At 43.1% G+C, this 18216-nt stretch overlaps 2 protein-coding genes across 5 annotated transcripts in view; both read right to left on the reverse strand.

Annotated features, from left to right (window-relative positions):
- LOC101471554 (uncharacterized) overlaps positions 1–3965 on the reverse strand; it is a 291948-nt gene extending 287983 nt beyond the window's left edge. For 3 of the 4 annotated variants that reach the window (XM_076888550.1, XM_076888553.1, XM_076888552.1), the window contains exons 1-2: positions 3701–3965; positions 1725–1830 (exon numbers count right to left, since the gene is read on the reverse strand). In XM_076888550.1, coding sequence (XP_076744665.1) covers positions 1725–1742 — 18 coding nt within the window. In that variant the 5' untranslated portion in view covers positions 1743–1830; positions 3701–3965. Of the gene's footprint in view, positions 1–1724; positions 1865–3700 lie in introns of all 4 variants that reach the window. The other variant, XM_076888551.1, reaches the window with a different exon arrangement.
- Positions 3966–7364: 3399 nt separating this feature from the next.
- On the reverse strand, positions 7365–17445 carry LOC101472038 (uncharacterized). The gene is made up of 4 exons (XM_004572866.5): positions 17273–17445; positions 15224–15311; positions 10524–11276; positions 7365–9223 (listed from the first exon to the last, which is right to left on the reverse strand). Exons 2-4 carry the CDS (start codon positions 15230–15232, stop codon positions 8807–8809), a joined length of 1179 nt encoding a protein of 392 aa, XP_004572923.1. The 5' UTR covers positions 15233–15311; positions 17273–17445; the 3' UTR covers positions 7365–8806.
- Positions 17446–18216: the final 771 nt, after the last annotated feature.

Below are 18216 nucleotides of genomic sequence, written 5' to 3' on the forward strand. Positions count from 1 at the left end.
TCGGAATCGAATGGATTATAGAAATCAGTGATGATACCCAGCCCTAGTGAGTGGCCTAGGCACGACAGACGTGGATGTAGCTGTAATAGGAAAAGAACTATTGATAACTTTTCTGTTAAGTTAAGGCCTGATCCGTCTGAAATTCATAGCCAGCTCTGACACGGAACCATCAATCTCTGAACGCTGAAAAAGCTCAGTGTATCCATCCATCCGCTTCTGCTTTCCAGGGTCGCCAGGCGTGCTGCAGCCTATCCCAGCTGTCAGAGGGCGAGAGGCGGGGTACACCCTGGACAGGTCGCCAGTCTGTCGCAGGGCCAACACACAGGGACAGACAACCGTTCGCCCTCACATTCACACCTATGGGTAATTTGGATTTATCAGTTAACTTATCCCCACAAACTGCATGTCTTTGGACTGTGGGCAGGAGGCCGGAGTATCTGGAGGAGGAGGCCGGAGGGAACCCACGCAAACACGGGGAGAACATGCAAACTCCACACAGAAAGACCCCGGCCTGATGGTGGAATCGAACTCAGGACCTTCTTGCTGTGCGGCAACAGTGCTAACCACCGTGCTGCCCACAGTGTATCCAGAAAACACATTATATGCTGCGATAAATGCACTGCCCCCTCTCCCCACTGCCTTTCAGCGGCAGGCAGCAGCAAACCGGTCGTCAGGTGAGGCCGACGTGATGATTAAGTTTAACACTGTCTACATTGTAACCAAAGAGTGCCAAAGCACTTTAAGCACTAAGATAAGTTACTTTTTCAGTAACTTATCTTTGTTGTAGATCAAAGATAAAGAACTTTGTGTTGAAAAGATTGTTAGTTAATCATTTACAAATCAATATTGTCTGTATGGACAGCAATTTTTGTTTTTTGTTTTAAATGAACAAGTAATTTGGGTGCACCTAAGAAACAAAGTTAGGCGCACCAGTGCAGTTAGTCTAGAGCGCTGGTGAGTGAAATGCAGTCGTGGAACAAACTGAAACTCCCTCCATGAGTGGAATCACAGACAATGGTAACTTTATTGTCCCCAGTGGGAGATTGATTTGTCCATGCAGAGATATAAAAACAAACAAACACAACAAACACAAAAATAAGCCCCAAGACAACAACCTAAATTTTATCACCAAAAAAAGTACAGTGTGCAATGGCAACAACACTTATGGTTTAGTGTTATTAACCATGATAATAGCACTTGGTACAAAAGACAATCTATGTCTCTTTATAACAACGACCTGATGAGAGCAGCTGAAAGTCATTAGAGGCTGATCTGAACACAACATGACAGAGGTTTCCTTCCTCAGCACCTGCCTGTTATAGACGTCCACAAGCTGGACCCGAGACCTCCCTGAAATCTGACCAGACACTTTAACCAGGTTGCTTAGTCTGATCTTGTTATTACCATAGACGTCACCAAACACATTGTAGGTGTGTTATCACCACCTTCTGGTGATAGTCTCACATTACAATCATGTTACAGAATGAGAGTTGTAATCAAAATTACATTATTGAAGAAATATTGATCACAGGAGAAAAAATGTTTACTGTGTGAGCAATTCTGAGTCCAACTTTTCAATGTGCGCTGATAAAATATGATCTTTGTTTTTGTTTGTGAATGTAGCTTCTGTATGTGTGGAGGAGCCCAGGATGGAAAAGATAAAGCTGCTGTTAACATCCAGCTGTGCACAGTTTCAATAACAGTAACTGAGATACTTTTCTCACCTCCTGTGTTGAAGTCATTGTTTCCTCTGTAGTGGCTGAGCTGAGTCCAAATGGCTGAAACTGTTCCTCTGCTGCTCCACCAGACTCTTCTCCTCCTGTTACTCAGCTGGGACACAAAAGTATAGATATGTATTTTATCCCTGACAAGAAGAAGCAGAGCAAATAAACATTACTACAACAATACCTATGAAGCTTCAAGGTGAAACCCCAGAAGCAACCAGGGCAACATGGCCAAAAATCTTTATCACTATATATATTTGAAAATTTGCAGCAACGATATAACTGATGAGGCAAAATACTTTACCACTCTACAACTTTATTAGTGCAAAAAATCTCATCAATTTATTTTACATGGAGGAAGTGGAAAGAAAGGCTCTTGGCTCTTTAACAGGGACAGCACCGAGTTACATGATAGAGTGAAACAGGGTCTCACAATGGTTTCACTCAGGACCTGCTGACACACACATTTTTCCACACATTGGCTCAGTTGACAACCCCCACAAGGGTTTAAATGCCTGGGACTCTCCACCATTTGATTTTAGAACTGAAAAAGCCACTTTTGGATGAGAGGTGAAACGTTTAAAAAAGCTTACAGACGTCCAGTCACTTTCTTTCTAAGATCTTGGACTCAGAACAAAAGCTGTCCAGCTTTGTGTGTCTGTCAAAATGCTTTTTACAAATCCTGCTGGAATCAGTGTTGTTACAGCTGCAGTCAAAGCAAGATGGAAACAATGAAGAAGGAAAGTTCAAATCTACTCAGACTAAATGTCTTCAGTCAGTGTGTCAGCCTCCAGTTAACAACAGTGGTGAGAAACGTTTGTACACAAACTGGAGAAAAGATCTGAAAAACTGAAGGTGAGCTGATAGTAAGAGGGTCAGATTTGGACAGCAGCTCACCATGTTCATAAAGAACCCATTTCTCATCTCAAAGGAAGTCACACAGCACTTCAAGGAGGTAAATACTGGGCCTCTCCAGATGCAACGGGTTGATCTCCAAGCAGATGTGGCCCTGAGAGAGCAGTTTGGAAGAACTGAACCTGCCACTTTCTGCCTCCAAATGGTCTCTGAGACAGCTTTCCCAAATCTGAGGACAGTAGCCCTGTACATGTTGACCATGTTTGGCTCCACATACAGCTGTGATGCAGCTTTCTCCACAATGAACATAATAAACACTAAATATTGTCCACGGCTCACCAATGAGCACCTACACATGTGTATGGCCCTGACAGCACTCCAGCCCACATTTAAAATCCTGGTAGGACAAACTGAAGTCTCTCACTGAACAACAGAAAGTGGGGAAGTGAAATATAAGGGGGAAAGAAAGAGAAACTGTACAATTGATAAGAATTTTAATGTCATTTGTTGAAAAATTTATTGAGACTCTTAATCAAGATGTGAAAGGTAAAGAAAAAGGGAAACTCAAACTGCTGCTACTTTTTCTGAAATTAAGCATTTTGTTTTTTATTTTCTCGAATTCATTTTAAACTGAAAGCCTATATCTAATGTAGGTCTACTGTGTGTCTCAGTGTTCACAATCATTTAAAAATGTTTTTAACTTGTATTTTCATTTATTTGATAGTCTATTGTTCAGACATTCAGATATTGATTAAAAAAAATAGGCCGCTTCTGTATCACAATCATAACGCAAGTTAGACATTATGATGTCCCGGACCTCTGCTTGGGAAGATTTTCTCTAACAGAACATCCTCAAAATTTAGCTGAATGCCTCTGCTGTAGAGGTTTGGTGCAGGCAGAAAAACAGCTGCAGGGACAATGAAAAGACTTTTCTGCTCCAACTTCTCCCAGCATGCTGAGCTAATGATTAGTTGGTGTTTTTCTCCAAACACTCTCTCACTCTTCTCTCAACGTGTTCACAATAAACTGTGAACAGACACCGAGGAGAGCAGCAGAAGACCTCATTCAGGAGCTAAACTCAACATGAACTGAACTCACAGTAAAGTTAGCTCGGTGCTTACCTTTAGATGAGCCCACAAACCGAGAGAAACTCCGCGATGAAGCTGGAACTCTTTCCAAACACACGAAACAGATCAGGGAGCAGAGACCCACGTGGTTCACGCTGATCTCAGCTACGATCCAGGAGACAAGGGTGGGCAGATCAATGCAGATATCGATCAGGACGTTGGTAGTGGTTTATGATCGATACTTTAGTTTGTTTCTCTCCTCTAAGTTCACTACTTTACTCCCGTTTCATGACAAAGCAGCTCTCTCTGCTCGACTCCTGTCCCGTACACACACTTTGCTCCGCCCCCTTCTTCCTGATCTGCTTTGATTCGATGCTGTTTGGACACGTGACTCGAAAAAGAGGCCGAGCCTGTTTTTTTAAAATGAACTTTTTTTGTCAACAACAATATAAACATGTAAGGCACCATTATTTATCCATGCATCTAAATATAAACGGTTGAGCATTACAACAAGAGAAATAACAAAAGAAAGAAAGAAAAAGATGCAGAATGTGAGAACATAGACACAAACAGTGTGAACAGAAAGGGAAATCATGATCCACATCTCAGGTAGAGAGGAGGCCTCCTTTTAACATAAATAGAACTTATTGAATAGAAATATAAGTTTAGGGGCTTTCTTTTCATTTATGTGTTTCAGCGACTTACTCGAGAGTTTAAAATCATCCAGCCATCTGTTTACACATGGTTTAGCTTGAAATGTCTGCATTTGTGAATAAAACTTTCCCAGTAACAAGACAGTCCCAATCACCAAGTCTAACTTTGGGTTCTCAGCAACCATCCCAAATTTAACTACAGTCAAATGTGGTAACTGAATCCCCCTGGACTGTAGCCAGCTCCACATGTCAGTCCAAAAGGAGTGCACTGATTCACAATAGAAAAACAAGTGATCCAAACTTTCAATGTCATTTTCAGAGAATCCACAGGTGTTTGCATGTGGGTTAAATTTCAGTTAATCTGTTGGGTTAATCTCATTTATGACTTTAAAATTAACCTGTTTTTCTTTACTGGGAAGGGGAAGTAAAATACACTTTCTTCGTATCAGTTTAACTTCCATAGCCTCAAATTCTTTTAGAATATAATTTCCTTTAACCAGTTTATGGAAATGTTATCAAAAATCTGATCTCGCTAAACCTGCTGCCACCAAAGTCAACACCAGCTGTCCAGAGCTGTCTCAGTCCAGGAGGATTTTTAGAGTGCACAATGTCTTCTTTAATCATTGATTTCAAAGGGACTGGGATGGCTTTTGTTAGTGTTTTATAACTCTTAGCAGCACCTTACGTCAAACTTACATCTCATGTTAATAAAACCCCATTTCAGGGCGTTATTTCTTGTCCATACACAAATGTTAAGTTAGGTAAGGGTTAAAAGATCAAGATCGTATATTAAAAATAAATCTCCCACTCGCCCCTGTGGGTGCTCAATCCTTCAAGCTCGGGTCCTCTACCAGAGGCCTGGGAGTTTGAGGGTCCTGCGCAGTATCTTAGCTGTTCCCAGGACTGCGCTCTTCTGGACAGAGATCTCCGATGTTGTTCCCGGGATCTGCTGGAGCCACTCGCCTAGCTTGGGAGTCACCGCACCTAGTGCTCCGATTACCACGGGGACCACCGTCACCTTCACCCTCCACATCCTCTCGAGCTCTTCTCTGAGCCCTTGGTATTTCTCCAGCTTCTCGTGTTCCTTCTTCCTGATATTGCTGTCATTCGGAACCGCTACATCGGTCACTACGGCCGTCTTCTTCTGTTTGTCTACCACCATTTTGTCCGTCTGTATCTGGAAGTCCCACAGGATCTTAGCTCGGTCATTCTCCACCACCCTTGGGGGCATCTCCCATTTTGACCTCGGGACTTCCAGACTACTCGGCACAGATGTTCCTGTACACCAGTGGTTCCCAAATGTTTTTTTGCAAGGCCCCCCTTTGTTTTACAAGACAAATGTTCATACTGCACAGCAGAGGTTCCCAAAGTGTGGGGCCTGCCCCCTAGGGGGGGCGCAGAGCCATTGCAGGGAGGGCGCGGCATGAAAAGAAAAAAGAAAGAACTCTTGGACACTGCTAGCATAATTGACAGGTTTTTGACGGGGCTCCCACAGAAACGCAAAGCAGGAGATGAAGCGTCGCTGAATATGTTTCCAAACCAACTTCATTCTAAGCCAAAGACTAGAAAATATGGTGAAGCAAATCTTCCCTTTGGCTTCACCTGCACAAGTGCCGAGGTAGGTCTCCCTGCAGAATTAGTTTCCCTGTGTCGGGAGCAGCGCTGGGCTGTTTAAATCACAGACAAACAGGATCCCACAGCTGTTTATGTTTTTGAACCCATTTTGCACAGAGAGGCATTTTTTGAAAAATGTATTGACAGCAATGTTGAACATTATTACACAGGAAAAAAAACAGCACGTAAAATAATTACACCGTGATGCCTCTGCCTTTGTAAATGGAGGGACAGTAACTGTGTGTATGTAAGCCTGTAAAACCTGAAGATAGTCAGAACATTTTTCTTGTAAAACAAAGGAGCAAAAAACGTTTGGGAACCACTGGAGAAAGGTGAATGTCTGTGAGCACACTGATGTAACATCACTTAAAAAAGATTTGGACACAAGACAGATACAGGGACACAAACATGAGGACACTAATCACATCACACAGAGACAGATCGGAGGAGAAGGACAAAAGAAACAAACAAACCAGAAAACAAGAATTACAAGAATCGCAGTGACACGGGAAAATAACAGGACATACATATCTGTACTTTCATAGAAATAACAAACAAGTCCAGAACAAAACTGAAAATACTGAGTGAAAGATCAGGACAAACAGACAGTAACAGACAACAGAGCGTCAATCATTCAATAAAAGTGAACTACAAGGTTAAAGAAAACAAACTTAAGTTTACAGGAGCAAAACTGGAGCTTTAAAAGCATTTTAATGAACTAAAAACTTTTATTATGATGGTCCAGCCATGAGTGACACCCTGATGAAAGCTTGTATGAAGCTAGATGTTAAACATGAACCTCCTGATATATTTGTTTATTTTAACCATTGTGTACAGTGCTTTGTGACTGCCTGTTTATGAAAAGTGCTTAATAAATAAATGGCCTGTATTTATATAGCGCTTTACTAGTCCCTAAGGACCCCAAAGCGCTTTACATATCCAGTCATCCACACACATTCACACACTGGTGATGGCAGCTACGTTGTAGCCACAGCCACCCTGGGGCGCACTGACAGAGGCGAGGCTGCCGGACACTGGCGCCACCGGGCCCTCTGACCACCACCAGTAGGCAACGGGTGAAGTGTCTTGCCCAAGGACACGACCGACCGAGACTGTCCAAGCCGGGGCTCGAACCGGCAACCTTCCGATTATAAGGCGAACGCCCAACTCTTGAGCCACGATCGCCGAAATAAACTTTACTTTCTTACTAAAGCTTCAGCCCGCTCGCACCCTCAGCTCTCATCTAATGGTTTACCCCACAGCAGGGATATTTATAATTGAGCTAATTGTTATATTATAGCTGTTTGTCATATTTTGCGACTTTGTACTATATTGTATTATTTAATCCATTTTAGTCTGTTATTGTTCTTACTGTGTTGCAGCAAAAGGGATGAATAAAGTATTCTGATTCTGAAATTTTAGGTCAAGAGTCTGAAATACAAGAAGCGACATCGTGGCTCAAAGCTTTTATTTTCACACCAAACTGTTTTCATAAGATAAACTTCATACACGGTTTAGCATTTGCAGGATTTTCACAAAATTATCGTTGAGCATTTGTATTTATATAGCACATTTAATCATAACAGCAACGTTGACCAAAGTGCTGTACAGAAATAAAAAGTAACTCGTGCCAAATAACTTATAAAGTTGTGAAATAGATTCAGTAAACAGAAACAGAATAAAAACAGGAAAGGAAAAATCGACACGACACAGCTGAAGATCTAAAAATCTTTTTTCATGGTCTTGAAAATCAAACAGTTACAACAACTACATCTTCATCACCATCAGTTTTAAGAAGAAGAGCACCGGTTAACCTTTCAGATTTTGTCTTCAGCTGGAGAATCCAGTTTTTAAAAACAGCGGCGTATACAGAGCCTCGACCCCACCAGTTGATAACAGAGGACATTTTTGGCATCTCTGCAGAATGATGAGTAACAGGCCGGCACCTCCACAAAGCTCCTTCCAATCTCATTTGCAGACACAAACAATATTCCAAGCAGCGTCTTTTACAGTGTTTTTTGAACCGTGAAGCCATGTTGTCAGATGCTGATATGGATAGTTTAAGAAATGCACACAAACCTTTATACACTAAAAAAGGGGGGAAAGTTTGAGGGAACAATTTACAAGTTTTTACACAAACGATTCAGTGCTTCTTTCTGGGCTGCTTGTGTCCCACCAACTAAAATGACTTTTATAGCACTGGTTTAACTGCAGAAAAGATTCATTATTATTTAACAAAGTCACCAAGTACTGAGCCATGGCTGACTAACAACATCCATCCATCTTCTGCTTATCCGGGGCCGGGTCGCGGGGGCAGCAGCCTAAGCAGAGAGGCCCAGACCTCCCTCTCCCCAGCCACCTCCTCCAGCTTATCCAGGGGAACACCAAGGCGTTCCCAGGCCAGCCGAGAGATATAATCTCTCCAGCGTGTCCTGGGTCTGCCTCGGGGCCTCCTCCCGGTGGGACATGCCTGGAACACCTCACCCAGGAGGCGCCCAGGGGGCATCCTTGTCAGATGCCCGAACCACCTCAGCTGGCTCCTTTCGATGTGGAGGAGCAGCGGCTCTACTCTGAGCCCCTCCCAAATGGCCGAACTTCTCACCCTATCTCTAAGGGAGAGGCCAGCCACCCTTCGGAGGAAGCTCATTTCCGCCGCTTGTATCCGCGATCTCGTTCTTTCGGTCACTACCCACAGCTCGTGGCCATAGGTGAGAGCAGGGACGTAGATCGACCGGTAAATTGAGAGCTTCGCTTTTACACTCAGCTCCCTCTTCACCACGACGGACCGGTGCAGCGTCCGCATTACTGCAGCGTCCGCACCGATCCGTCTGTCGATCTCCCGCTCCCTTCTCCCATCACTCGTGAACAAGACCCCGAGATACATGTCCACACTTTATAATGACCTGTGACTGCTGCTGTCGTTCACTTCAACGTGTTTACATTCGTGACGGTAACGATTAATCGAGTGCGTGAAGCTTTTCTCACAATGTCTGCACTTGTATGGTTTCTCTCCTGTGTGGATTCGTTCATGCTTCTTCAGGTCACTTGCAGTGATGAAGGATGACCCGCACTGGTCACAGAGGTGCTTCCTAACCCCACTGTGGATCAGTTCATGGCGCTTTAATGCACTTGGCATGGGGAAGCTTTTCCCACACTCTCTGCAGTAGCTCAGTTTGAGTCCAGTGTGCCTGCGCTGATGCAGTTTCAGGCCCGATTTCTTCTTGAAAGTATTTCCACAAACGTCACATCGAAACGCTTTCCCAGCTCCGCAGTGATGGCAGGGTTCAGGACCGGATCCACTGGGTTCACTCTGCAAAAGACACAGTGACAGCTGTTGGTTAAATGGCAATATGCATTTCTCTATAAATACATAGTTTAAATAAGCTCATTCATCATTTTTTTCTTGAATGTAATGCAGCATACATTCAGTCAACATTACAAAATGGCAAACTGGCTTTACAGCGAATGACTTTGAGAGCAGCAGTGTCAGTGAAGGTGTCAAAACCCTGCAGATAAATACGGAGATATCCAAGTGACATTTTCAGGTCTGAAAGAAAAGATTGACTAAAATCAGTTCTTCTTCAGCATGATTTTTTTATAGCCAAATTTGTGCATCAGTACGAAGGGATACAAGATACGGTTACAGCGGAATTGCACCAACTTAATTTCTATGACGCAAAAGAACAGAAACCAGCATTGGATGATTGATCTGCTCCATCAGGAAAAACTTTGGAACAAAAGTTTGTGCTCATGGATTGTATGCAATTCAGAGACCTGTGACTCTGAAAATGTCCATATTATGAAGGAAAATTTGAAGTATTCTAAAGTCAGTGTTCGAAAAGAACAAAAACAAATCAGCTCACGCTGAGGGGGTCAGGTAGGAGGCAATGACTGATTATCGGTCACATCATTATACTGTTGGTTAGTGCAATATTAAACTGTTGGAACAGATTTTCAGCAGATCTCAGTTCAGTTTCCAGCTATTGTAAAATAAAATTGAGAGCACAAAATTACTTTTTAAACATTTATTTTTGCTAAAGCGATTTGATGTTTTTCAGCTATAAATGAAATCAACCCATGTCCTTTCCTGCTATATCGAAAAATTTGTTTAGTTCAGCTCAAGTCAAGATCTAAAAACAGCGCAGTGTTTCATAACGCAGGACACTGGAGCAAAATCAGAGGTAAGACCAGTTTAAATGAATGGGATTTTTCTGGCCTTATTCTTTAGGGTAAAGTGAAGAGTTGAACCCAGGCCGGCTGCTCTCAGCCATGCAGTCGCCTCCTCATCCCAAACAAACAGAAATTATTTATTTGACTAAAATTCAACTTGAACACTTTTTTTCTTTTGGTTAAAGATGTAGAGTGTGAACTAGGGCAAAAAACATTTAAGACCCAACTTAAGTCAAGGTTGTGAAATGTTTCAAGAACCTGTGGAAGGATCATTCATGGTTTCAGCTGCATGCTGGGAGAGACGGACAATCAAAAACACCCAGCAGTCGAGGCCCAATTCCAACCACATGACATTATGTCACCGACCACGGCCACCAAACATTTGCAAACATGCTAACAAAATTTAACGAGCATAGAAATGTGAAAATATAAATACATACCTCACAGTAAGTGCACTTTCTGGTGTGGATCTGTTGGTGCACTTTCAGGTAATCTGGATCTTTATAAGCCTTTTCACACAGGTCACATTTATAAGGTCTCTCCTCAGTGTGGGTAAATTTGTGAATGTGTAAGTTGTAGTATGTGACAAAGCGTTTCCCACACTGGTCACAGCAGTACACATTATGTCCAGTGTGAATGCGTTGGTGTTTATTTAGGGTCCCCATCTGCCTGAAGGTTTTTCCACACATGTCACAGCTGTACGCCTTAACCGCAGAGTGGGTGAGTTGATGACTCTTTAACGTATACCTGCGAGCAAAGGTTCTCCCACACTGATCGCAGCTGTACGGTTTCACTCCGCTGTGGAGGAGCTTATGATTTTCCAAGCTCTGTTTCTTTGTAAAACACTTCCCGCACTGATCACAGCTGTATGCTTTAAGTCCGCTGTGGATGAGTTGATGATTTTTTAGGTCACTCTTCTGAGTAAAAGACTTTCCACACAAGTTGCATCTGAACGCTTTCACTCCGCTGTGGATGAGTCGGTGTCTTGTCAAATTTCCAGCCTTGGAAAAATACTTCCCACAAAACTCACACCTGAACGGACTCTCCCCGGTGTGGATGATTTGATGTCTTTTTAGGAAAATCTTTGCAGTAAAAGGCTTCCCGCACTCATCGCATCTGTATATTTTGTCGTCCTCTTTTCTGTGAGCTTCATCAGCCTCCTGAGGGCGCGGACTTCTCGGTGCCTGTTGGTCCTGCAGAGAGAGAGATACAAACAGAGGCAGTGAAAGGACAAACATAGAGAGACTGTGTTGTTGATTGTTATTTGTTGTACACAGTACTACTTTTACTCTTTATAATGCTGCCATAACACAAAAGTTTGCCTTAGTGGGATCAATAAAGTTTCTATTTATTTATATATCCACTGTATTGACAACATCACAGCTTGGACAACCTTGAATGACGAGTTTGGTTAAAAGGTTTTTGCCTCAAGGAGGCAAAAGCCTGCCAGCCAGCCTGCTGTGCCCACACTCTCACTCTGCAGGAACACGCAATCTTGTGCTGACCAGCTTCCTGGTCGCAACTGACCATTGCAGTCTGTTTAAAGTTCTAAATCATCATCCCGGTGCCAAAGCAGCCAGCCCCTGACCAGTCGCTCTGAGGCCAAACTGGTTCTTCAGCACATTAAAGTGGCCTCCTTCGATCCACATCAACATGCATCCTGGGGTAAGAGACCCACTGAGGATGCTGTTGCTACAGCACACACTACACTGAGTCATCTGGTGCAAAGCGAGAACTACACGTGGGTCTTCTTCATCTTCAACACCACCCTCCAGACATCCTTACAAACAAGCAGCACCACCAGGGCTTCTCCACCCCATCTGCATCTGGATAAAAGACTTTCTTAAAAACTGTTCGACTCAGCACCGGTGTTGAGGTTAAGTTCTTTCTTTGGTGTATCGGCATGATTGAAGCCAAGAGGCTTCCACTTTAGCGATTTTGCGAGCCCTGAGCTGGTTTATTAATAATGCTTAATGCTCAGTGTTGCCAGTAGTCTGTAGTAACAAATAAGTTGCCATTAGAGCAAACATATTACAGCAGCAGTGGTTCAACTCATGTAAACTCAAAAATATCTAAGATAGACCCACACATCCATCTGTGCATGTCCATGGCATAATATATAATCATTTAAATTACGTAAGTATCACCTTGGTTCAAACACACAGAGAACTCATATTAAACACAGTGGTAGTGTAGTACTACAAGCAGACATTCCCTGGCTCGAACCATCATTAAAAGGACTTTGGCGCCATCGTGGCTCAAGAGTTGGGAGGTCGCCTTGTAATCGGAAGGTTGCCGGTTCGAGCCCCGGCTTGGACAGTCTCGGTCGTTGTGTCCTTGGGCAAGACACTTCACCCGTTGCCTACTGGTGGTGGTCAGAGGGCCCGGTGGCGCCAGTGTCCGGCAGCCTCGCCTCTGTCAGTGCGCCCCAGGGTGGCTGTGGCTACAATGTAGCTTGCCATCACCAGTGTGTGAATGTGTGTGTGAATGGGTGGATGACTGGATATGTAAAGCGCTTTGGGGTCCTTAGGGACTAGTAAGGCGCTATATAAATACAGGCCATTTACCATTTTACCATCGTGTGGCTGAATAAAATTACTACACTATGGCGGCGGCAGCACATGCCTTCAATCACTATGTGAAAATGTGCAGCTACAACTCACTAGAAAGTAATTCAAGCTGCGGCAAACAAACAGATTTAAGGTCATTTACTCAACACAGGAATGCACCTCACACGATGAGGCGACAACAAGCTGACCTGGAAGTACTATCTCTCCCTCTGGAGTAGCAGCGCAAACTCATGCCTACGTCATTTCCATTAACCTCATTCAAAACAATAGATTAGATTAGATTAGATAGAACTTTATTAATCCCTCGGGTGGGTTCCTCTGGGAAATTCGATTTCCAAAAAAGCACAGCACCGACAGTATTGCAGGAACGGGAAATGTCCGATCCTTTTATACAGCCGGTTTCCCTCAAAGCTGTTTACTGAGACCACTGCTTTACTCTTTACATACCCATGACTGTGTTAGAGCCTGCCAGAGCAACACTTCAATTCATTTGCTGATGACACAAACGTTGTAGGTCTCACTTCACAGGGCTAAGAGACATCCAGATATTGACCTGCAACTGAACATCACAAGAACCAAGAACTCATCCTGGATTTTAGGAGGATGCAGAATGATGACCCCAGACGGACGTCTCCTGATTAGTCAAAGTCAAAAAGATGTTATTTATCCTCACGGGGCAATTAAAATAGACGATACCTTGCCGACCATACATAAAATACACAAACATCACATTGGGGAGACGGGTCAGGCTGGTAGCACTGGCCGGTCCTTGTCTTTCCTCATGCACAACATGAGGAAAGACAAGGAGAAAAAAAGAACTGCCCCCAAACTGAGCTCCAACAGGGAGATCAGTTTGAGAACAGAAAAAAACAAAACACCTCAGCACATGAATCATCACATCTGACAACACAGACCATCAGAGCTGTGCACCCTGTCTTCCATCTCTGACTGTCAACACCACTGTTTCACAAAAAAAGGCAGAGCATGTGTCTGCACTTCCTAAGATCGCCGACGAGGAGCAACTTGGAGAAGTCAGAGATGGCGGCCTTTGACCTCACATACTGCCTGACTGTGGGGGACACAGAATCCACGGCAACCGACAGCAAGAAATGTACATCGCATCATCCATTCTGCTGTAAAGATCACTGGCTGTTCAGTCTGGACACTGCAGTGCACTTTACAGTATGCTTTGTAACAGATTCTCATTTTTCATGTTATTTACATCAAATCATGCCCAGCCGCAGTGCCTAACACTAAGCTAACACACTGAGAACGGTAATGAAAGTTTATCAGGTCTGCACGTTTTTATGTTTTCTAACGTAGTTTAAACATGTTAGTTTGGTAATATCTGTTAGTACAGCTGAGACTGTCAGTCCACCAGGATTTACTGACCCCAGACTTCCTACTTAACCTGTTATTTTCCAACAGAATTAGAATATTGCAGATTTCTGACTAAACACCTAAATTTAGGATTTTAAAAAAAACAATGTATGGAGAAGTGTTAGTTACACATTGTTTTTTTTTTAAACTTGAGAATGAACTTATACAAAATGCAGCAAGATATTTAAAAAACAGTTTAATTGATTATAAAATCCACTTTAAATACACCACGTCAGACCCGATGACACATTCATGCTTTTAAGCATCTCTTTATTCAGTACGGTTGCTGGATACACAGAGCTGCAGGACCTAGCACCATATTTAAGTTGGCAGGGCACGATACCGCAGGCCCCGCCCCAGCACTACATCAGATTCACATCGGTATCGGCAGATATCCAAATTTATGATGTTGGTATTGGACATAAAAAAGTGGTATCGTGCCATCTCTAGTTTCAATTTAAAGATCACAAATAGTTCTTTCAGACTGTATTATGATTTATACATTTACATTTGGATCATCTGGTTCTCCTCCCACTGTTCACTCACCCAAAGTCTCGTGTCCTGAGCTGAAGTCAGGGCCCTCACACAGGAAAAGATCGGTCGTGTGATATTCCCGTCTCTGGACAACGAGCCAGCTAACGTCACACGTTTCCTCTGAGAAACACTTTGATGAGGTTCTCACATCGTATGAGAGTCTGACAATGTTAGATCCACTAACACAAATGTTTTATTCCCCATTTGTTACCAGGTGCTGATAGTGTTCAGATATAGGACAACATGTAGTGAGGTCAACTTAACTCATTCACTGCCAGCCATTGGCAGTGAATGAGTTAAACCCATTGACTCATTCACTGCAATTGACGGCTATAGACGTCAATTGCAGTGAATGAGTTAAAATCCTCTCAAAGTACCATTTTTACAACTTGATAATAAGAAATTACAACAACACACAGACTCATCGGTCAGTGACAGGTTTGCTGAGATGGCACCGATGGGAAAAAAAAAGCACTCGCAGAGATTTGTTTCATGTGAAGGTTAAAATTCACATGCTGTGATCAGCAGCAAAGTTGGCAGAGCAGAATAAACAGCTGGAGCATGACATCTAACAGTAATGCTAAACAGCTGTGACCATAATAAGAGCAGCAGCAGCTGATGAAGCACAAACTCTGTAACGGTGACATTTTCCTCACCGAGCTCATCGTTTCCTCTGTAGCGGCTGAGCCAAGTCCAAAACGTTCCTCCGCTGCTCCGTCAGACTCTTCTCCTCCTGCTGATCAGCTGGGGCACAGAAACAGAACAACAAATAAACATAATTCGTTTCTTCAGTTTTTCCTGTGACTTTAGAGCCACAATAATCCAAAGACTTAAATTCTCCTCCTTCAGCAGAAGATCTGACAAAGAGTCGTGTTTTTAATATTTTATGCAGCACTGACTGATTTATCTGCCTACAATCAGTGAACATACGCAGGTCTGCTGTTGAGTTTCTCCTGCTGTAACGTTAAAGGACAGTGTAGCTGACTGTGCAGGTGCCTGTAAAAAATGTCAAAACAACCTTCTGCCATCTGCACTCAGATGAGCAGAGTCCATACAGACGAACCTGAGGCAGCTCCACACAGCAGACGCGACCTCCGTGTCTGCTTTACTTACAAAAACACTGTGAAATAAATCTAACGTCAGGGTTTTTTCTTCTTTTGTCCAGGATGATTTTAGTTTTGAGTTAAAATTGTATTCAAGTGCTAAAGCATGAAGTGCCAGGAGCTGATAACAGAACAGCAGGAAATGATCACTTATATTTCTGTTCCTGTCGGCACAGGTGGAAACAGTGCGCACATTCTTCGTTTAAGCTGAAGTACAGATGTTACTGCAGTACTCGAGTACAAGTCAAAAAGTCTCTGAAATGCCTAAAAGTAAAAAAGCAGCTGGTTGAAGCTGTTTCTGTGCAAACATAACTCAGATTAATTTAATTATACTTCATTTTTTGTAACATCCGTTATGTAAAACACACGCAGAGAAACAGCTGTTTAAGTTCGCCTACATTGGAGATGGCTGACTTTGCAGATCTAAACAGAAAAATAAATGTTTGCTTGTTTCATCTCTGCGTCAGCTACACCAGTCCTGAGTGAAAAATGCTTCCACGCCACGTTTGTCTTTTATTCTTTTAGTGTCGTCGCGCCCTCTGTGAGGTCGGGGAGGCACACATGAGGTGAGACGGTACCACAGAGGATTAATCACAGATTACGGCTCACTCGACTGCAGTTAATCTGATAGGTCATTACATTTGTTTTCATGATCAACACATTTGGAGAACTGCAGGCATGCTGCATATACGTGTAATATATCCAAAGAATGCTCACAGAATAACACGTATGTACTAAATGCATATGGCAGCAGGCTTGTCCTCTTTAACATTAAAACGTGTCACAGCTTTTCAGAGTTTTTAAGAACGTGTTCAGAGTAAGTTTACATTTGTGGTCATTCACGGCGTTCCTGCGCCTTCCCATGAAAATTTCACTGTTCAATACATTCAGACTAATGAAAATTATTATTAGCCATCAATAAACAGCTTAAAAAGCCTTACATGCAACGACGCACTGCTCTTTTACCAGCAGAAGCAGCTGTGCTGTGTTATTACCAAGTGCTGAAATCCTGAATGAAGACAGCACTGAATGCATCGCTGATGTTTATTTTCAGCGGTTAAATAATTATTTTTTAACCAGGAGGATTTTTTCTCCATCCTTTCATCCGGCCGTTGTCCCACTAAAACCATTTGGCCGACGAGGGGCTTTGCTGTCCCGTATAAAGAAGTCAGGTCTGCCCGGAGCAGTTATAAGTCTAGCTGGACAGCGGGGCTTTGTTTTTGTCAGGCATTTCAATTGTTCAGCCCTCATATTCCCGCTGATGGGCCTCAAATCAGATTCTGAACAGGCATCTGCGCGGACAGCCATACTGCAGTGGCAGCTTCTTTAATGTCACCAGTTAAACTCAAAACTCTCGTTTTTCCTTCTCATGAACGACACTCCTGCAGGCTGTCGGGTGGAATAAAGAAACCTGCATTTAAAGATGGAAAGTTCCCCGAGTTTTGTTTTCCGGTTTCCTTATTTTCCGGTTTGTCGGGACCTCCGACACATCAGTTTGACATCATCCGCAGTCAACAGCGGGAGCACCGCGGAGAGCAGCAGAAGACCTCCTCAGGAGCTAAACCCAAGATTAACTGAGCTTAAAGTTAGCTCGGCGCTTACCTTCAGATGAAACCGAGAGAAACTCCTCGCCGATGCAGCCGGACGTCTCCTTTCCCCTCATCTTCCGGTTTTCTGGCGGGTGTCAAACAGTAATAGGTGCTTTACCGCCACCTGCTGGTGTGGAGAAACTGAACTCGTTCTTTGACCTCTGTGAGGTTTTCAGTCAGTTTCCCTCCTCCAGCCTCATATTTCTGACAGTGTAACAGAACTCGCCCCGTGGTTTCATTCACTCCGCGATAATCCCATTTTTAACATCTCTGTTCTGAACTATGTTTTTTTAAACCAGTGTGTCATCATATGACAGTTTCCTCTCTGCTCAATTCTCCAGTTTTCCTTTAAATCGTGTAAAACCATCCTTGTTTCAGGTTCTGCATTATTAAGCTCTGGATTTCTGTTCCCCTTCAGTGGACACGTTTTGGTGGCTTCTTTTGGTGATTTCTCTGATTTTCTTCTTTTACTCCAAAATGATATTTTAACAGGGTCAAAGTCAGGGTAATAGACATACAGCAACATGAATTAGCAATTTTGGTGACTTAGAAAGTTGTCAGTGAACTGAGCTTCATAGCATGGCCTCTTAACTTCTTGTGAGTGATTATGAGTAACCACAGCTGCTGACTTCTCTGAGGCCAGTTAAATAGTACTCATTAGACACAAATGCTACAATGGGAAAGTCTATGGAGCTCAGCATAGATCTGAAAAAGCGAATTATTGATTTGGACAAGTCAGGAAAGTCACTTGGGGCCATTTCAAAGCAGCTGCATGTCCCAAGAGCAACAGTGCAAACAATTGTTTGTAAGTATAACGTGCATGGCACTGTTTCATCACTGCCAAGATCAGGAAGAAAACGCAAGCTATCACCTGCTGCTGAGAGAAAATTGGTCAGGAGGGTGAAGAGTCAACCAAGAATCACCAAAAGGCAGATCTGCCAAGAATTAGAAGCTGCT

This window comes from Maylandia zebra, linkage group LG9, assembly GCF_041146795.1.
Source record: "Maylandia zebra isolate NMK-2024a linkage group LG9, Mzebra_GT3a, whole genome shotgun sequence".
NCBI lineage: Eukaryota > Metazoa > Chordata > Actinopteri > Cichliformes > Cichlidae > Maylandia > Maylandia zebra.

What these genes read in the sequence shown, in the direction of transcription:
- LOC101472038 (XM_004572866.5), bottom strand. An exon ending in GAAAGTGCACTTACTGTGAG is followed by an intron (nt 9,224 to 10,523) that starts GTATGTATTTAT and finishes TGTCTTTTGCAG; the next exon opens with AGTGAACCCAGTGGATCCGG.